Below are 18905 nucleotides of genomic sequence, written 5' to 3' on the forward strand. Positions count from 1 at the left end.
AGTGTACCTCACACAAATATATACAATATCTATGTGGCTTGCTATCTTGCTGTCCATACATTTTCTAAACCTGCAAATTATGCAAATCAGAATACAGGATGTTCATTCGTGTTTATTTTTTTCACTTTTAACGGACATATTACCATTCCAAGCAGCGGACAGGGTCGATTACAAACATTTGTTTTCATGACAATGCTAATGCAAACTTTCCTCATACATTTCAAGTAGTCACATCAGCAAACACTCAGTGCAAGAATGAAAACAGTACAAATCTAAGTAAGCTTTGTAGGCCTATAGTGTTTTTCCAACATACGCAGTTACATTCACAAACAAACGACAAAAAAGCAACAAAATTTAAATTGAGAGTTTAGAATTTAAGATTAGCACAATAAAATTATGCACTGAAAATAGATGCCCCCAAAACAGCACGCTATTTTAGAATACAGGTCTCTAACCGCCCCCCCCCCCCCCCGAACACACACACACACACACACACACACACACACACACACACACAGACACCCCCCCACACCCCCGAACACACACACACACACACACACACACACACACAGACACCCCCGAACACACACACACACAGACACCCACCCACACCCCCCCCCCCCAACCACTGCACACACACACACACACACACACACACACTTAATTTGCATCGTACCTGAATAAGGGCGTGGAGCCCCGCCCATCCGCCCTCTCATTTAGCTGTTTGATTGGACTACACATTTACTCCCGACTCCACCCTAATCACGCCTACACCTGGCTTTATAAATGAACCTCAACATGAAGCATCGTTAGAGTTCATGTGTTAAAGGTGTACATGGTCACTTTGGAAAACTTGTATCCGCAAGCGCGTCCCTGAGAAACGGGTCTTCTGCAAGTCTGCTTGGTAGCCGGACTGGGCGGGATCTCCATCGTAAGAACCTCGGCTACGTTTAGTACAGATAATATAGAGATGGCGGACTGGAAAATGCCTCTGACTTACAACTACAACCCATCGTATCACGCGTATGCGTATGGGTTAATGTACCCTCAAGCTCCGGAGCAGAACCACCCCAACATGGGCTGGGCCGAGGCCGCTTACGGCCCTCCGGCGGGCCTGAACGGCGGGTACTACCCCCCTCCGGCTCCGGCCCAGGCTGCACCTGAGACTGCGGAGTTCGCCAACCCAAACCCCGGTATCAGCGGGCAGTGCCCTCGCCCGGTGGCCTGCTATAAGGATCCGCAGACGCACACGCAGACCGGGCGGCTTTTCATCTCGCACAACCGGGTTAATTGCCACCAGCAGACGAAGGCGGTCCGGGACCGGGGCGGCAGCGACGCGCCCAGCGACTCGGAGGCGCACACGCCAGGTCCGCGCTAAAATGGCCGCCTACTCTTAACTAGTCAAACTGACGAGAAAGGGGGTTTATTTTTATATAAATACTTGGGTGCTACTGCCATTTATCTCAAATGTATCGTCTTTAGTGCAATTTCTGGACACGGAGTAGTATTTATTACGAAATATCGTACTTTTTGTTCTTTTAAATCTGAAAACAATTAAGTCTGAGCGATCCTGTCAAAGCATCCCATTAGGTAGAGCCTAGACGACGTTGGATTTTTTTTTTACCTAAATGTTACCAGAATGTTTTATCTTATGTTTTTTTAAATATATTATTTCTACAGATTCTTGGAGTTCTGGTAGCAGTGGCGGCGGGGTCATTCCCCAGGCCGACCTGGACCTCGCCCCGTGGGTCAAGAAGGAGCAGCCGTACGAGACGGACAGCAGCGGCAGCTCGGACGGCAGCGACGTCGTGTCCAGCTCCCGCTCGGCCGTCGCGGAGGAGGCGAACCGAAACCTGAAGGGCGACGGGTCGCTCCCCCCCGCACCCACCCCCCCTCCTGCGCCGTCCCCACCCCGGCAAGTGCCGCCGCAGCCCCGCAAGACCAAATCACGCACGGCCTTCTCGGAAGGGCAGATGAACGCGCTGACCGACCGCTTCAACATGCAGAGATATCTGACCCCCGCGGAGATGAAGGCTCTGGCCGGACTCACCGGGCTTACGTACAAACAGGTAAACGCCAACCCCTGAATGATTACCACAAACCTCCTCAACCCCAAATGTGTTTTGAAGTTGACCCATTTTCTTTTCTGTTTCAAGGTGAAAACTTGGTTTCAGAACCGCCGAATGAAGCTGAAGAGACACCAGAAAGATAACAGCTGGGTGTCTGAGAGATACATTACTGCTGGGATGGCCAATGCCCCGACCCCACACTCTCAGGTGAGGACCGGATTCAGTGTGTGAATTAGTTTTGGCTATCCACTCTGTCTGCAGTCCTATTTATTCATGTAGTAGTGACTATCACAGTTTGGATATAGAAAAAAATCATCCATAATGGGGGCATTTCACAGTTAAGAAAGTGTCTTAAAGGCAGGATGATACAAACAGCCCAGTGTGTGTTTGTTGTCTGAAGGCAGTAAACGGTGTGCTGACGTGAGATTTTCCATCCCTCAGTTCCATGTAGATGTTCCTGTACTGAACCAAGACCCATACAACACCACCCAGTTCATAGACGCCATCTACAGTCAAACTCCACCAGAGACTGCCTCCTTCTGCCCCAACTATAACCTGCCTATCTCCCCTTCCCAGGTCTCCACAAGGCCCCAGGGAAACTGGTCCATGCCCCCAGGTGTGACGCACTATGAGTTTTCCAACCCCCCCGGTTATGTGCAGCCGGGCGGCAGCGCTGGCTTTAATAGTGACGGTGGTGCCGTTGATCCAGGCACCAACGCTACGCAAATGGTCTCGATGCACAGTGTCACCCAGTGGCCATCTTGAGCAACTGCACTTGGCTGTGAGTTAGAGTACACGTGTAAATAGATTAAGTCTGCAGCTTTGCTTGTAGCCTGCATATAGCTAGAGAAAAAAATGAATTTTGTGGTTCAGGAAAGCAGTCATGCACAACATTTTTAGGAACTTTTTTGCAATTTCTCATTTTTTAATAGTCTTATGAAAACGGGACATTTTTTACTTTTGTACTGAAAATATATTTTTGTAAATTCATGGACCTCATGGCAGCAGCATTCATGTCTGGTGCTGTCCTAAAGTTAAAAGAATTCATTAATTGGGTATGGCATGTTAGAATAGGGTTGTAATCTTCTATGGGGCCACTCAACATCAGACTTGGGCACACCTGTACCAGAGTATCTTGACTTTTTTAAAAAAAATATTTTTTAGCATTAACAATTTTTCCTCATGTTTTTATAAGCTTCTATGGAATAAGCTTCTGTTCCATATTCACTAGACTCTGTCCAATACGGAGTTGTCCCGTTTCAGTTTGTGCTCTTTATGAAATTGCTATAATGCTCAAGATGTGTTCATGTTTTTTTTTACCACTGTCTAGCTGTATACGTTTGGAAATGCTCTTGTCTACACTACTGATGTTTTAGAAGTTAAATAAATGCTTTATTTGATGTAAATGCCTCTAGCTTAACCATCTGATTTTTAACTGCCTAATTTTGGATGACTTTTTTTTTTTTTCTGTAGTCTAAATGTTGCAGATGAGCAAGCCATAGTATGTGACGACAACCGAATGGATCCTATATGGATCTCGAGAGTTGTTGGTTAAAGATCTAAAAGATGTAACTGATTTTAATGCCGTGGACTCAGTAGATGGTCTGTTTTAACTGTGGTGTTAACTACCCTTGATTGGCGTAGTGATTGTGCCCACATCCAGCCTTACAGTACTGTAATAACTTCTCTACTCCATGAAAGTAGTGCTTTCTTTGACTGCACCTTTTGAATCTATTTCAAAGTTGTTTTCTGTATATAATTATATATACTTGCTTATTCATTAGTGGATTACACCTCAGCTGAGTTCTTGTTAAATGTTCTTTAATAACCAGTTCTATACTTACTGGTCTTGAGTGGAAAAAAAATAAAACAAAAAAAAAACTTTCAGCATCAGTAGTATTTTTTTTTTAATATATACATACAAGTCTAACTGTGGGCCATCTTTTTGTAAGAAAAGTCTTTATTCAAAAGATTGTATATGTACATCTGAAGATCACAGTACATGGTGACTATAGTACATATTGCTCCCATGCCCATGTTGCATTACTCTCAAAATCCAATCTTCTACAGTGTTCCATATTACAGATTTGTAACCAAGTGTAAACCATTTGTCTACAAATGTCACTAGCGACAGTTTTGATTTTAATGTTTTGATTTCAATATCCATGCTAAATCAAGGCCTCCTAACCCTCAAAGCAAACGGACACCGCTTCCCAGTTCTACAGGAACAGGTTTCACCTTTTCACCTATTCTAAAGGTTCTTCTTTGGCTTGCATGCCCTTTAGCACATTTACCTGTTGGCCAGGTTTGAACAGATGCCTGAAGACTTCTCAGAACTGGACAATACCAATCTGCTGAACAAAAGCATGCAAGTTAGACTGATGATGGCGGCTTTACTAAACACACTTTTCTTCCTTGCTCATACTATAAATACCCTTTCCAAAAAGTGTTCCCTTATGAATATTAAAGACACCACACCTTCTCCACATACAGCTTTCATCTTTTTGAAGAAAAAAAAAACCCATAACCTCTTATAATTGTATATATAATTAAAGTCCTTCATATGCAGCCAGATGTATAAACGTGTTCCTGCTTTTTGTACCTTGCAGGAAGTAACAGTTCATACCCAACCGTAGTTTCATTTTTAAATAGAAGTCATAGTCGGCACTTCCTGCACACAATGCACTGGACATTCCAAATACTACCAGTAACTGTAAATCCAATTTGAATTCAATAAAATGTAGTTGCAACGGTGCAATAACTGAACATGCAACAGTTTTCAAATCAACTGCCTTAACCAAAAGTGAATCAAACACATTTTTGTAGAATTTGCTGACCATATAAACTAACAACTATGTACCTTAAGAATTTTATGAGGCGGGGTCTTACTGAGAAACCTCAAACACATGAAACAAACAGTTCAGATTTTGTTTCTCAAACAACCAGTCGCTTATTTTGATTTGATGACTAATTCTCTTGCCTCTTGGGGTGGAGTTATACATTCCAGTGCCGTAAAACCTGCCTAAACAGAATTTCTTAAGATACTGGTGCTCCCCAGTTTGGGTGGGGTGGGAACTCCTCCCCCCCCCCCCCCCCCTCAATCCATCTTCAGGCTGCGGTAGATGTAGCGTATGAAGGCCAAGGATGCCCAGAAGGACACGGTGCCCAGCATGAGCGAGAAGACGAAGGCGGTGAGCAAGGAGTAGCCGAAGAACTCCACGCTCTGCACGGGGCCGCTCATGCTGGAGCGGTTGCGGTAGTAGAAGAGGGAGTAGACGAAAATGAAGAGGCCGGTGGAGCCCGTGCTCAGGACGCTACGCCACCACCAGCGGTAGTCCTCGCCCGACAGCAGGAAGTAGGTGAGGGCCACGGAGATGCAGGCCCCCACCGACAGCAGGATGGCAAAGACGCACAGCAGGATGCCGTAAAGCGTGTAGTGCTCCCGGCCCCACACGGTGGCAAAGATGTAGTATAGCTCCACTGAGATGGCACTGCGATATAAGAGGGAGGGGGGTAAAAGATGAGATATAAACGTCTCAATACACCGCCGAGGTCTGGACCATTATTACTGCAGTTATTACAATACGGTGTACAAAAAGCTTTCATGGTTTAGGAGATGTTTTAGATTGTATACGAGTCATATGTTCGATACATTTCTCTCGATCACTTCACAAGTCACCTGAAGGGGAGGAATCCACCGATGGCCATGTGCACAGCTGTGTGTTTATACCAGGGCTGCTGGGGGATCTGGCGAGCGATGTTCCGCGTACGACACGGGGCCTGGAAGTTGCCCGCCCGGTTCTTACCCACGATTCCCCCGATAACCGTGAGGGGGAAACCCACCAGCACCCAGGCCCCTAACAGCAGGAGCACGGTGGAGGCCGGAAGGGCCTGGGTGGAGCCGCTCCACCAGTGGACGGAGTTCACCACGCTCCACGTCAGGAACAGTGGAGCTAGACGTGGACGACAAAGAGTTTGGGTTTAATGGCGAATGTTACGAAATGCAGGTACTGCATTCGCTAACTATGAAAGAGTCCAGCGTGACGTAGCTCACCAGAAAATAGGGTGGAGGTGAGGATGATGTTCCACACCCACCGCTGCCCATGGATCTGGGTGTAGAAGCTACAGGAGCAATATCCTGACACACAGCTGGTCAGCGCATACAGCACAATCGCCGCAGAGTTGATGGCGCCATGGCGATGCACGTTAAACATCCCTAGCAACGCCATGACAATGATACCTGGCAACCATAAGAGAGAGATGAGATGTTAAGAGGGACTCATGTGAGCAGTGAAGATTTCATTTTAGGCACTCTGCAGTCTCTTTTCATCTTAGTTTTCCAGCTGTTTAACGTGCACAATACCCAACTCATGTGTTAATTGTGTTAAAATGGCAATCATTAGTGTCGTTTGTGCCGAGTTATACCTGTGGCCAGCGTGAGGAACTGAGCCCCAACTCCCAGCACGGCGCACAACAGACTTCTATACGGTGGAAAGCGAAAGACATCAGTGTGGATGATCTTCCAGCCGTTATCTCCCTGATCCAGGTCATCACAGCCCCCATCTTCTTCTACGTTATACCTGTACGACCAGCACGAGAGATAAGAGAGCTGCATCTGGGACCTACAGAGAACACTAGGAAGGACTGGGGACTGCACACAGCCTTGATACAGGATCTCAATGAGTTAGCGCAGGGGTGCCCACAAGTTTTCAGCTTGCGAGCTTCTTATAAGATGACCAAGTGAGAAAGATCTACTCATTTATTTTGTCATTCATCCACTACTTTTTAATGTCATGCAATCTACCCACACTTCCTTCGCGATTGACCGACACTTCCTTCACGATCGACGTAATGGGCACCCCTGAGTAACAGCACTGGTCCGATTTCTCTAGTCTATAATGAACTTGAAACACATCACATCACCAAACACAGGTCCATTGGGGACAGGGCTTTTGCCATTGCTGCCCCCGCCCTCTGGAACTCTCTACCCCTGACCATCCGAAAGTCTGATTCTCTGCACTCCTTCAAACATAACCTCAAGACCCACCTTTTCCAGTCTGCATATAACACTTAAGTCATTACCCTATCTTTTCCATTTTGTTTTCTTTCTTTTGTTTTTTTTTTTTGTGTGTATGTTTGTACGTGAATTTTTGTGTGAAATTACTGTAAAGCGACTTTGAGTACTAAGAAAAGCACTATATAAAACAGATTTATTATTATTTATTATTATTATTACTACATCTTGCTAGAGCACCATGAGATGCTAAATAAGCAGCAATTTTGCTACTTTTCAGTATAATTAGACTTTCATTTTGTTAGCTTAACAACTATTAAAAAATTGTTATAGTATTTACTAGGGGTGACCTGCAGTAGTTGCTGATTCGACTATAGTCGACTATACCCCCTAGTCGACTATGAACGTCATAGTCGAATGTACCATTCTAACTTAGGATGCTGCTAAGCATTAGTTGTTACATGAAATGTCTTTTTTTCATTATATATAGCCCTTTGTCAAATAAAATCATCCTAATTTCTGTTAATAAATATTTTTAAATGATGTGTGCGCATTAACAATAGGCATCTTCCTTACTACACATTAATAAATCACACCCTGCAGTTGCACAATCCAAATGAGCGGAGCTGAACACGCCACAGGATCAGCATCTCCCGAGATTATAATGGCTACAAAAAACTTCAAAAGTATTTTGAAAAAGATAAAGATGAATCAAACAAAGTAAAGTGTAAGTTATGTCATCAACGTCTCATTTCGCACGACAACAACCAACATGGCATACCATTTAAAACGGGTAAGGTGAAAAAAAATGTTCAGCCGTTTGTCGTTTCGCTCGTTTCGTCGCGGTGCGTCTCGGCAAGTAGGCCTATAAACATTTTTTGCTTTTTAAACCCCGTTACTTGAACCTTTACTTATAATTCTTTTCTGTTGTGTGGCAATTTTTTTATATTTTCAGGCAGGCACATTTTATTTAAAATATTGTTGACATTTTGCACAGTGCCTGTTTGATATGAGCACTGCGCACTGACGGTTAATGTTCTCTAGCGTTTCATTAAAAAATAAATAAGTAAATAAATAAAAGCTGAATAAAGCCAACCTACTATGTTTATTCATTTATCTGAGTGTTTTAGGTTTTTACTTTGAAGTGGAAAAAAGTCCTGAATGAGAACGGGATCCCGTTTAAGGTGCTCTAGATAAAATAAAATAAAATACCCTGATTCGACTATTAGTCGACTAAAGGGAAAATCTGACGAATCAGATTCGACTATGAAAATCCTTAGTTGAATACACCTCTAGTATTTACTATGCTTATGATACGAGAGCTTTTACAAATAGTGTGTACAGAAGCAAACTGGAGGGTTTCCATTTGACTTGTGTTTCCAAGTATTATAATAAAAAAACAAAAACAACCAGCTGGTTTGCAAACATGCCTTTGTGAGGTCATACTGAACCATAACGTGTGGCCACCATAACCCCTGCTGTCATTGGTCAACTAATATTCCCTTCGTCCAATAGAATCCTCTCTTCTCTAGCCCATCATCCCTCACCTAGCAAAGTCGTTCTTTAGAACCCGCATGAGGATGATGATGACGAAGCCCAGCAGCAGCACCACCAGCACCAGCGAGTTGATGATCGACAGCCAGTGGATCTCCAGGGTCTTGGGGAAGAAGGAGTAGTCTCGAAGGCGCTCGGCCCTGCGCGAATGGGGCAAGGTGCTCTCGAACCAGCGCACGCTGTAGGTGTGGGTCACGGAGAGCCCCCCCGGGCCCCGGCCCGGCCCGCTTTCCTCCAGAGGTACAGGCTTCACATCCTTTACCGACACATTGGCAAAAATCACCGAGTCACCATTATACTCGATATTGAAGTCCAAATGTGTCCACAACCCGACCTGAAGAAAACAACAGTAACAGTAACATTCAGATAAAGTGAATCAGTTCCTTAATTGTAGGAATTAAGGTCTGTAAAGCACTGTTAACCTAAAATATAGACCAAGATATGCAAGACAAAACATACAGCAATTAAATTAAAAAAAGAAATAACAATTTGAGAGCAGTTAGTGAGAGTGAGATACAGACAGACCTTGTGGCTATGGGGTAGGAATCCACTCTCTTCCATGTATCCCACAAATCCCCATATAGGAATGTCATCCAGGACAAACTCAAAGTAATACAGCTCCTCAATCGCTTCTCTCAGCTGATCCACCTGTTCAATGAAAAGCATTATCCATCAAAACGTTTAATACTTAAATAACAAGTTAGCATGGTAATCTAAATAGCAGAGGAAGTTTTAATGTGAAATTCCATCTTACAAATGAAGTTTGGATTTGGACAGTACCTCTTTCTCAGAGAGTGTCAGCTGACACAGCTTCTGTGTATCAGTGTTTTCCATGAAGCGGATGTTGTACAAAGATTCTGCCATTCGGTCCCCATCTAAAACCTCTCCAAGGCTCAAGGCTTTATGACGCACCTGTGCAATAAATGGATTTATAATACGAGAAAATAACAGACACACTCGTATCCAATTATTTGATTGTAGTGGAACGGATGAATATTTAAACAACCAAACTAATGTGATTAAAACTCTCATGATGCTAACTCACCTCTTTGGGTCTGCAGACAGGCAGCGTATAAAAATGATACGTTTCCTGGGGATTGTGATATGGACCTACTTTATTTACGTAGAGAATCACAGGATCACCTTTCTTGTAATTGACAGCCAATCCAATAGGCAACAGGCACAAAAGCAACATATGAGACCCCATAACCCATCCAACGATTCCGAGGTCAGGACGCAAAAGTTTTACTGTCATGACAGTTCCTGTTAATGAGGAAATGGATGCAAAATTAGGATAATTGTCATAATTATCAGATCAGAAGTGATCAGATCACGTTTATTTACCATCGCATACTCAAGTCAATGCTGAGATCTATCTATCATGGCTCCACAGATCCTTAACTTGGCTAGCGAGCTAACCTAGGTTACAAAACAGGTGTTACACCGAAATCTGTGACCACCCAAAATGTTCTGCCTGTGTGTGGTGGAGAAACAGGCCTAAAGAAGAGGAGCGTTTACACAGACAGCCCATAAATATCGCAGTTTAGATTATTCCATGTCCAAACTCATAATCATTGGATATCACTACTTCCTGTAGGAAAAGAGGTGACGTTGGTCAATCGTGCCAACCATCATAGGTACATCTGAAAGTACAACCATCAAGTTAACAGATTCGCCAAAAATGGTTTAGTTTTATTTTTATTCTTACTTCTTATTCTACAATAACGTGCAACTTAAACTTCTGAAATGTTTATTTGGGTCTGCATGCATGAGGTACATGTGAGTTAGGCCTCTCATCTTTTGGACTGGGCTGACATTTAAAACTTGCTCCCACGGTAAATGAGGGCAGTTCTCTGACTCTCTCCACCACACACACACACACACAGGACTCCGTGCTCACAGATCTCGATGTAATACCGGAATCATCATCATCCTTCATCATCATCATCATCATCCACGGTTAATACATATCCTGCTAGGTCCTGAGTGTCCAAGCTAACTCACGTTAGCGCCTTTTACTCATACAATTGCGTGTATCAAGCTCTAGCGGCCAATTACTCAACTTGTGATAAAATCACATTTTTAACCGTCAGTTTAAACGTGGTTTGGTTAAAGTGGAGGGAGCTAGTCGGCTAATTAGCTGCAGACGCTTCCGCGTCCCGGAGACGCAGCAGACCTGTGTGGGTGACCGGGCTCCTTCCGCTCCGCTCGGGGACGGCCGGCCTTTCGTCTCGCTGTCTCTCCCGTAATCGGTTGGTCAATACCGAGGGCACATGTGTAACATCATATCGGTGCCTGGTACCGGACGGCGGGCCGTGAGCGGTCCGGTAAACGCGACCCGTCTCGGTGTTCGACACGTTCACAGCGGAGAGACCGTGAGGCGCCGCTGGATCCACGTCACCCCCACATAAAAACACCGTTTTCCGGGAGAGGCGGGGGCAGAGGAGCGACACCTCCACCTGTCCGGACACGCTAACCTCCGCCCTAACCGCACCGGCAGCTTCCCGTTAAAACACACGGGGACAGAAACACCCGTGTAGGTTAAAATGGGCGAAGTGTAGTCGGTTGTAAATTAACGTCTACCCAGTCTCGACTAATCGTTCCGCACCGTCTGGGGCGACACGGCTCGCGCATGCGCACGAGAGCCGCTGATCTTCACGCAGAAGCCTCTCGAGGAGTCGACGGGAGCATTGCATTGTAGATCGTACACGCTGCGGGACGCTCGAGATACCCCTCGCGCTCGGCGGCTCGCGCTCACGTTCTCTGCTTTTAAGTCCCATATGAGCCCAAGTTAATCGATTTCGAGCTATTGATTCTCGCGTTTCGGCTGACGTTGACGTTAAGTTCGATTCGTAATGCCTATTCGTATGTTTTCGTACGTTTTCGCGCGAAAGGCGCTCATTTTCCCCCCGCGTGAGGGAGAAGAACGGCGGTAGTGGTATAGCTAACGCAGCTGTCTAGCAAGACGGTCTTTATTTATATTTATCTCTTCATGTTTACGGATTAGACAATAATATACACAATAATTAGCTATCTTGGCATTTTTATAGTAGTGGAATTAAAATCTATATTAATTTCTACTCAGGTAATCGCAATGGGAATTCACGGCCTTGCAAAGTTAATAGCGGATCAGGCCCCGGCGGCCATCAAAGAACAAGATATTAAAAACTATTTTGGTGAGTTTGCAAGCATGCACTGCTGTATATTACATCCATGCACTGCTGTATATTACATCCATGCACTGCTGTATATTACATCCATGCACTGCTGTATATTACATCCATGCACTGGTGTATATTACATCCATGCACTGGTGTATATTACATCCATGCACTGGTGAATATTACATCCATGCACTGGTGTATATTACATCCATGCACTGGTGTATATTACATCCATGCACTGGTGTATATTACATCCATGCACTGGTGGATATTACATCCATGCACTGGTGGATATTACAGCCACGCACTGGTGGATATTACAGCCACGCACTGGTGGATATTACAGCCACGCACTGGTGGATATTACAGCCATGATATTACAGCCATGCACTGGTGGATATTACAGCCATGCACAGGTGGATATTACAGCCATGCACTGGTGGATATTACAGCCATGCACTGGTGGATATTACATCCATGCACTGGTGGATATTACATCCATGCACTGGTGGATATTACAGCCATGCACTGGTGGATATTACAGCCATGCACTGGTGGATATTACAGCCATGCACTGGTGGATATTACAGCCATGCACTGGTGGATATTACAGCCATGCACTGGTGGATATTACAGCCATGCACTGGTGGATATTACAGCCATGCACTGGTGGATATTACAGCCATGCACTGGTGGATATTACAGCCATGCACTGCTGGTTAGGTATATATGGAAAGTTTTATTCTAACCCCAAGCTTGCCTCACTGGTAGGTTAACTGGTTATAGACAATTGTTATATTGAATCTTGCATTTACTACCTAGCTAGCCATAACTGTCGGTTTGTTTTTGACCCCGCTCTTTTGCAACTCTTGCAATCATTTAGGACGGAAGATCGCTATTGATGCGTCCATGTGTATTTACCAGTTCCTGATTGCTGTCAGACAAGACGGTAATGTTTTACAGAATGAAGATGGAGAAACAACGAGGTAACTTAACTAGCTAGTTAAGGAACTATCTTGGTTGTAGGCAGTAGTTAGGTAGTAGTTTGGGATGTGTTTAATGTGTGTTTAATGTGATTACATCTGTTTTAACATAAACATATCCATTTGTTTCCGCGTCCCCAGCCACCTCATGGGCATGTTTTATAGGACAATCCGAATGTTGGATAGTGGCATCAAACCTGTGTACGTGTTTGATGGGAAGCCCCCTCAGCTCAAATCTGGAGAGGTAAACAGATAAGTTGCTTTTCACGGTGTGAAAATCATTTACTTGTTATGGCAAATACAAAGGACTTATGCATCAACATTTCTAATTTGTTTCTGTATATTTCGAGGATGGATTTATTACAATGATTTCTAGTTAATTAGGATGTCCAATGACTCGTGGGTTTAAAGGAGGGTGTGTTATAAGAAACACCTGGCACTGCTGTATAGTTTACCCAGCACAGAAATAAATCCATTTTGGATTAGAAATGACCTTCTGTTCTGTAAGATCACAGTGACTGCTTTAATTCAAACCAAATATGCTAGAGTACAGAAAAACAAAATGTTTATTCTACAGTTACTTAGATGATATTTTTTGTTAGTTAATAAAAATGGAAGCGGGCTACTAGCAGCCAGAAGAGCAGTGGTGCGCTCGTTTAACACGTGTTCCTTGTTTCAGTTGGAGAAGAGAGGAGAACGGAGAGCTGAAGCTGAAAAACTGCTAGCGCAAGCTCAAGAAACAGGTAGGACAGCAGAGACCCCCACCACATGGGTAGGGCTGCAGAGACCCCCACCACATGGGTAGGGCTGCAGAGACCCCCACCACATGGGTAGGGCTGCAGAGACCCCCACCACATGGGTAGGGCTGCAGAGACCCCCACCACATGGGTAGGGCTGCAGAGACCCCCACCACATGGGTAGGGCTGCAGAGACCCCCACCACATGGGTAGGGCTGCAGAGACCCCCACCACATGGGTAGGGCTGCAGAGACCCCCACCACATGGGTAGGGCTGCAGAGACCCCCACCACATGGGTAGGGCTGCAGAGACCCCCACCACATGGGTAGGGCTGCAGAGACCCCCACCACATGGGTAGGGCTGCAGAGACCCCCACCACATGGGTAGGGCTGCAGAGACTCCCACCACATGGGTAGGGCTGCAGAGACTCCCACCACATGGGTAGGGCTGCAGAGACCCCCACCACATGGGTAGGACAGCAGAGACCCCCACCACATGGGTAGGGCTGCAGAGACCCCCACCACATGGGTAGGACAGCAGAAACCTTCACCACATGGGTAGGGCTGCAGAGACCCCCACCACATGGGTAGGGCTGCAGAGACCCCCACCACATGGGTAGGGCTGCAGAGACCCCCACCACATGGGTAGGGCTGCAGAGACCCCCACCACATGGGTAGGGCTGCAGAGACCCCCACCACATGGCTAGGGCTGCAGAAACCCCCACCACATGGGTAGGGCAGCAGAAACCCCCACCACATGGGTAGGGCAGCAGAAACCCCCACCACATGGGTAGGACAGCAGAAACCCTCACCACATGGGTAGGACAGCAGAGACCCCCACCACATGGGTAGGGCTGCAGAGACCCCCACCACATGGGTAGGACAGCAGAGACCTTCACCACATGGGTAGGACAGCAGAGACCTCCACCACATGGGTAGGGCTGCAGAGACCTCCACCACATGGGTAGGACAGCAGAGACCTCCACCACATGGGTAGGACAGCAGAGACCTCCACCACATGGGTAGGGCTGCAGAAACCTTCACCACATGGGTAGGACAGCAGAAACCTTCACCACATGGGTAGGACTGCAGAGACCCCCACCACATGGGTAGGGCTGCAGAGACCCCCACCACATGGGTAGGACAGCAGAGACCCTCACCACATGGGTAGGACAGCAGAGACCCCCACCACATGGGTAGGACAGCCGAGACCCTCACCACATGGATGCCCCTCCCTGAACATAACTCCTATTACACCAGACTGGCGTTCAGATTTTCTAGAACATACGTCCTTGAGCTGTACTCCAGTGGATAGATGTACACAAGCGAAGTGTGTATATGGGCACACTCATGTGAACACATTTCTACTTTCTTTCTCTGGGGCTTTTCCCTTGTTTTCTTGTAAATGAGAACATCATGTCATTTTGACTCTCAGGTGAACAGGAGAACATTGATAAGTTCAGCAAACGTCTTGTAAAAGTCACCAAGCAACACAATGATGAGTGCAAGAATCTTCTCAAACTAATGGGAGTGCCCTATATTGAGGTACTGTTTGTTTTCAAATTACTGTTGCATGCAAATGCTTTATTCCAGCGTGTACTGAATGGCTACTTTATTAGACACACCAGTACCTTTAACGATTGGAGCTTACTCGTACGGGAATTAGACACATGACCCTGGCGTGCAGCCTGTCTCGTGGCCTTCACACTCCCCAGACCTTAATCCTGTAGAGCGTCTCTGGACGGAGGCAGAAGCTGTCCCATCTGCGCTAGCAGAAAGACTCGTAGAATTCACGCCACCATGAATATCTGGGGTTCTGAAGGTCGAAGAAGATCCGTTGCACTTCTAGACGGATGTGTCAAATAAAGTGGCCATTCGGTGGACAAGGCCCTGTGGTAGACGTTAAATGAATGGTGACGGCCGCGTTCCTCTCCAGGCTCCGTGTGAAGCGGAGGCCAGCTGTGCCGCTCTGGTTAAGGCGGGGAAAGTGTTCGCCACGGCAACGGAGGACATGGACGGCTTAACCTTCGGGACCAACGTTCTACTGAGACATCTGACTGCAAGTGAAGCCAAGTATGTTGGTTGTGAAGACCTGTTTGGGGGTTTGGAGTTGATCTTGACTCATTTTATGTTGGATGACTTTTAGAAAAGGGGACGTCAGTAATCTTTCATGGATCTAGCACAAAAAAATGCAAACTGAGTAAATAAATAATTGTAATGTCTATTGGGTATTTTGTTATAAAGATTGTAACAGTCAGAGTCAGACTGTCATTTATGTTCAGAGTTGCATTTTTAGTTATTTCCCATTGATTTACAATAGCTTTTTTAATTTAAATACATCAAAACATTTTAATTGTTTTTTTATCTATTTGGAACACCCCCCCCCCCCCCCAAACATTTAAACAGTACTTTAGCATGGCAGTGTGTCTCCTAATGGAGCTGACAGTCTGACATTGTGCTGTGATAATTTGGGGACCTTTTGGATGAATTTAGTTTCAGAGCAGTTATTTCAGTCATTTCTATCAGGACATTAAGAGAGCCTAGCCAAGGTTTTCATAAAAATCACGTTAGCTTTGACCTCTGAGGGTCACTGTTGCTTTTTATCTCCAGGAAACTTCCCATCCAGGAGTTTCATTTCAGCCGTATTCTTCAGGAGATGGGCATGACGCACCAGAATGTGAGACGTCTTTTCAGCAGAACAATTATCCTCTACCTCTTATTGTCGTTTCACGTCGTTCATGTTGATGTTTCTTCATCAGTTCATAGACTTGTGTATCCTACTGGGATGTGACTACTGTGGCACCATCAAAGGAATTGGACCCAAGAGAGCCATTGACCTGATCAAACAACATGGTTCTATTGAAGAAATACTAGAGAACATTGACCAGTCTGTGAGTTCACTCACACACTTAAAATATGCTCGACCTCCATGTCATCGTTTTGCGTACGAACACACTCGTTTGTCGTGCCGTGTTTCATTCCGAATAACCATTCACGAAATGATAAAAGTGACTGTGAATTTGACATGAAATTTGTGAAAACAAACCTGAACATTTTTGTTCTAGTAGTGAGACCTTCACCATCTCCCCCATGCACTGTGTATGTTGGTCTTCTTACCTCAGAAACACCCTGCCCCAGAAGACTGGCTGTACAAGGAGGCGCGGGGGCTGTTTCTGGAGCCCGAGGTGGTGGACTGCTCCACCGTGGATCTGAAGTGGAACGAACCCGATGAAGAAGGGCTGGTGCAGTTCATGTGTGCGGAGAAACAATTCAGGTACGGCTGGACGCCTCACAGCTCTCCTTGATGGGAGAATGCAGACATCAAGATGTTTCCCAGAAGACTGATCGCTAGATGTGTGCTTTAGTCTTGCGTATGTTTTGAGTTTAGCTTTTTAAGACCACATCCGATTCTGGCTGCAGGCATTAAAATAAAAATGGGTTACTTTATAATGCATTTTCACATAACCCTTGCTGTGAGGCACATGTGCCAAAATTCTCATTATGTCTCGTTATTATGAGCTGATGTTGGCATCGATAGAGTCCAGTCTGCAACCAGTGTTTGTCCTAATAAGAATGAAAGGCGTCGTAATAAAGACAGGAATACAGGACAAAAGGAGACAGTTGTCATTTTATTGCTAGCTCTGTGTGTGTGTGTGTGTGTGTGTGTGTGTGTGTGTGTGTGTGTGTGTGTGAGAGATTCAGTAGTTCAGTTGCATGGCACAAAGATTCTGAAAATGCACCTCGTTGTAGCTGTATATGCCCTATTGAAGTACATGTTAATGGAGTTTTCTGCATGTCTGTGTTTACCCCTCCCCCCGTTTGTTGTGTGTGTGTGTGTGTTTTAAACTCCAGTGAGGACCGTATCCGTAATGGCTGTAAGAAGATCATGAAAAGCAGACAGGGGAGTACTCAGGGCCGGCTAGACGCGTTTTTTACCGTGACAGGATCTCTCTCCTCCAAACGCAAGGTTTGTGCTGCTTGATGGAACCAAAGCTTGTACCAGGGGTGCTGGTTTCTTTTGTAGGCTGGTCTATGCTGACTGAGGCCTGTTGTGCAGTCATTTCTACATTACTCTTTACCTAAAACTACTTCTTCTGTACTCATAGGAGCCAGAAACGAAGGGATCGATAAAGAAGAAACAGAAGACGGGTGCAACCCCAGGGAAATTCAAGAAGGGTAAATGAAAGTGTCAAAAGTGAATGTGGTTTGGGACATGAGCAGTAACTGTCAGCTTCGCTGTGAGGAATACTTCTTTGCTGACTCTCGTGGCTTAAAGATATTGGACAGGGAGCAGTGGCAAACTACACAACACGTCTAGTTATTTTAAACGGAGTAGTTACGTTGGTTTAAAGACAATTAACTAACTTTAAAATTGCATTTATATTTTGAATTTCACTGACCTGGTGAATATTGGGGAAGTCTGATGCAGAGGTATCTAACCCTTAAAATTCACTTGAGTTTGTGCTGATGTGAGACATGTTAAAGGCTTTAAGACTATTATCTTGAGAGAGATTGTATGTGTAGTGTGTACATTGATATTTTTTTCTTCAGCAAGACCATTCTTGACCATTCACAAAAAATGTCTTAACGTTGAGGAACTATAACTTCGTTTGTTCCCATCATTTGTATATTTTCCTCCACTCCAAATTGATTAAAGAAGCAATGAAATGGTATTCACTCCTGCATTTTGAGTGTAAGTACTGAAATAAACAAAATGAATGGTACTGTAGTTTCCCCCCCCTCTTTTCACCAGTCTTACACAGACTACACAGGTTTTTCCTTTTTACTGGAGCCGTTGTCCTTGGGATGCTCTGCTGTCTTAATTTGCATTTTTGATGAGTCCAATTTATTATCTGAGAGCTGTTCCGTTAGTTTGTAGGTTTAGATCGTCTGCTTTAAACCTTATGCATCAAACTGGCTTTCAGCAGTCTTATATCTCTATTTAATCCTATCATCTGGCATTTCTCCTCTGATCTGTGAACCTCCTGCTGAACTTTCATCTTCATGAACCACTACTGCAAGACTTCAGAACTAGGAGAACATGTTTCTAACATCTTGTAAACTGTCCATATTATCAGCTGTGTTCTCAGTCCAGTATTTCTGGTATTTAACACAAATCCGTTCTGAAAATCTGCAGTTATCGGCAGAAAGATTTCTAGTGGGTAGGGAACTCCATGCATCGCTTCAATATGGACATAAAGGAAAGATTGTCATTTCTAACCTGGATCTTCCAACAATGGCTGTTTCATTTCAAGTGTGTGTTTTCTGTGCTAAAGCAAATTGCTTTAGCACTCAAATGTCAGGTCAGGGAAACAAGTTTAAATTGTTCATTTCTCAATGTCACCTGTAAAACATTTTGTTTCAATTGATGACTTTCAGCAAGAA

General features: G+C 45.0%; 3 protein-coding genes across 4 annotated transcripts; 2 read left to right on the plus strand and 1 right to left on the minus strand.

Moving 5' to 3' along the window:
- The first annotated feature begins 778 nt into the window (after window positions 1-778).
- nanog (nanog homeobox) lies at window positions 779-3479 on the plus strand. 2 transcript variants are annotated; one of them, XM_076971738.1, is made up of 4 exons: window positions 779-1367; window positions 1681-2069; window positions 2157-2276; window positions 2511-3479. In XM_076971738.1, exons 1-4 carry the CDS (start codon window positions 971-973, stop codon window positions 2832-2834), a joined length of 1230 nt encoding a protein of 409 aa, XP_076827853.1. In that variant the 5' UTR covers window positions 779-970; the 3' UTR covers window positions 2835-3479. The 2 variants fall into 2 exon arrangements, with proteins under 2 accessions (XP_076827853.1, XP_076827854.1); XM_076971739.1 differs by having other exon boundaries at window positions 781-1367; window positions 2646-3479.
- A 532-nt stretch (window positions 3480-4011) lies between these two features.
- tm9sf1 (transmembrane 9 superfamily member 1) lies at window positions 4012-11236 on the minus strand. Its single transcript, XM_076970260.1, has 9 exons — window positions 10814-11236; window positions 9683-9900; window positions 9418-9549; window positions 9163-9285; window positions 8631-8971; window positions 6495-6649; window positions 6124-6309; window positions 5749-6022; window positions 4012-5560 (listed from the first exon to the last, which is right to left on the minus strand). Exons 2-9 carry the CDS (start codon window positions 9890-9892, stop codon window positions 5167-5169), a joined length of 1815 nt encoding a protein of 604 aa, XP_076826375.1. The 5' UTR covers window positions 9893-9900; window positions 10814-11236; the 3' UTR covers window positions 4012-5166.
- A 154-nt stretch (window positions 11237-11390) lies between these two features.
- On the plus strand, window positions 11391-18244 carry fen1 (flap structure-specific endonuclease 1). The gene is made up of 12 exons (XM_076970264.1): window positions 11391-11605; window positions 11723-11813; window positions 12685-12787; window positions 12926-13028; window positions 13464-13527; window positions 14956-15065; window positions 15457-15593; window positions 16131-16197; window positions 16280-16411; window positions 16643-16794; window positions 17373-17487; window positions 17627-18244. Exons 2-12 carry the CDS (start codon window positions 11732-11734, stop codon window positions 17702-17704), a joined length of 1143 nt encoding a protein of 380 aa, XP_076826379.1. The 5' UTR covers window positions 11391-11605; window positions 11723-11731; the 3' UTR covers window positions 17705-18244.
- Window positions 18245-18905: the final 661 nt, after the last annotated feature.

The sequence above is a fragment of the Brachyhypopomus gauderio genome, chromosome 13 (assembly GCF_052324685.1).
Source record: "Brachyhypopomus gauderio isolate BG-103 chromosome 13, BGAUD_0.2, whole genome shotgun sequence".
In the NCBI taxonomy this organism is placed as follows: Eukaryota; Metazoa; Chordata; class Actinopteri; order Gymnotiformes; family Hypopomidae; genus Brachyhypopomus; species Brachyhypopomus gauderio.

What these genes read in the sequence shown, in the direction of transcription:
- nanog (XM_076971738.1), top strand. Translation starts at nt 971, where the DNA reads ATGGCGGACTGGAAAATGCCTCTGACTTACAACTACAACCCATCGTAT. An exon ending in CTCGGAGGCGCACACGCCAG is followed by an intron (nt 1,368 to 1,680) that starts GTCCGCGCTAAA and finishes TTATTTCTACAG; the next exon opens with ATTCTTGGAGTTCTGGTAGC. An exon ending in CCGGGCTTACGTACAAACAG is followed by an intron (nt 2,070 to 2,156) that starts GTAAACGCCAAC and finishes TTCTGTTTCAAG; the next exon opens with GTGAAAACTTGGTTTCAGAA.
- tm9sf1 (XM_076970260.1), bottom strand. Translation starts at nt 9,892, where the DNA reads ATGACAGTAAAACTTTTGCGTCCTGACCTCGGAATCGTTGGATGGGTT. An exon ending in CTGTCTGCAGACCCAAAGAG is followed by an intron (nt 9,550 to 9,682) that starts GTGAGTTAGCAT and finishes TTTATTGCACAG; the next exon opens with GTGCGTCATAAAGCCTTGAG. An exon ending in CTAAAGAACGACTTTGCTAG is followed by an intron (nt 6,650 to 8,630) that starts GTGAGGGATGAT and finishes CTGGTCGTACAG; the next exon opens with GTATAACGTAGAAGAAGATG.
- fen1 (XM_076970264.1), top strand. Translation starts at nt 11,732, where the DNA reads ATGGGAATTCACGGCCTTGCAAAGTTAATAGCGGATCAGGCCCCGGCG. An exon ending in TGGGAGTGCCCTATATTGAG is followed by an intron (nt 15,066 to 15,456) that starts GTACTGTTTGTT and finishes GTTCCTCTCCAG; the next exon opens with GCTCCGTGTGAAGCGGAGGC. An exon ending in TAGAGAACATTGACCAGTCT is followed by an intron (nt 16,412 to 16,642) that starts GTGAGTTCACTC and finishes TTCTTACCTCAG; the next exon opens with AAACACCCTGCCCCAGAAGA.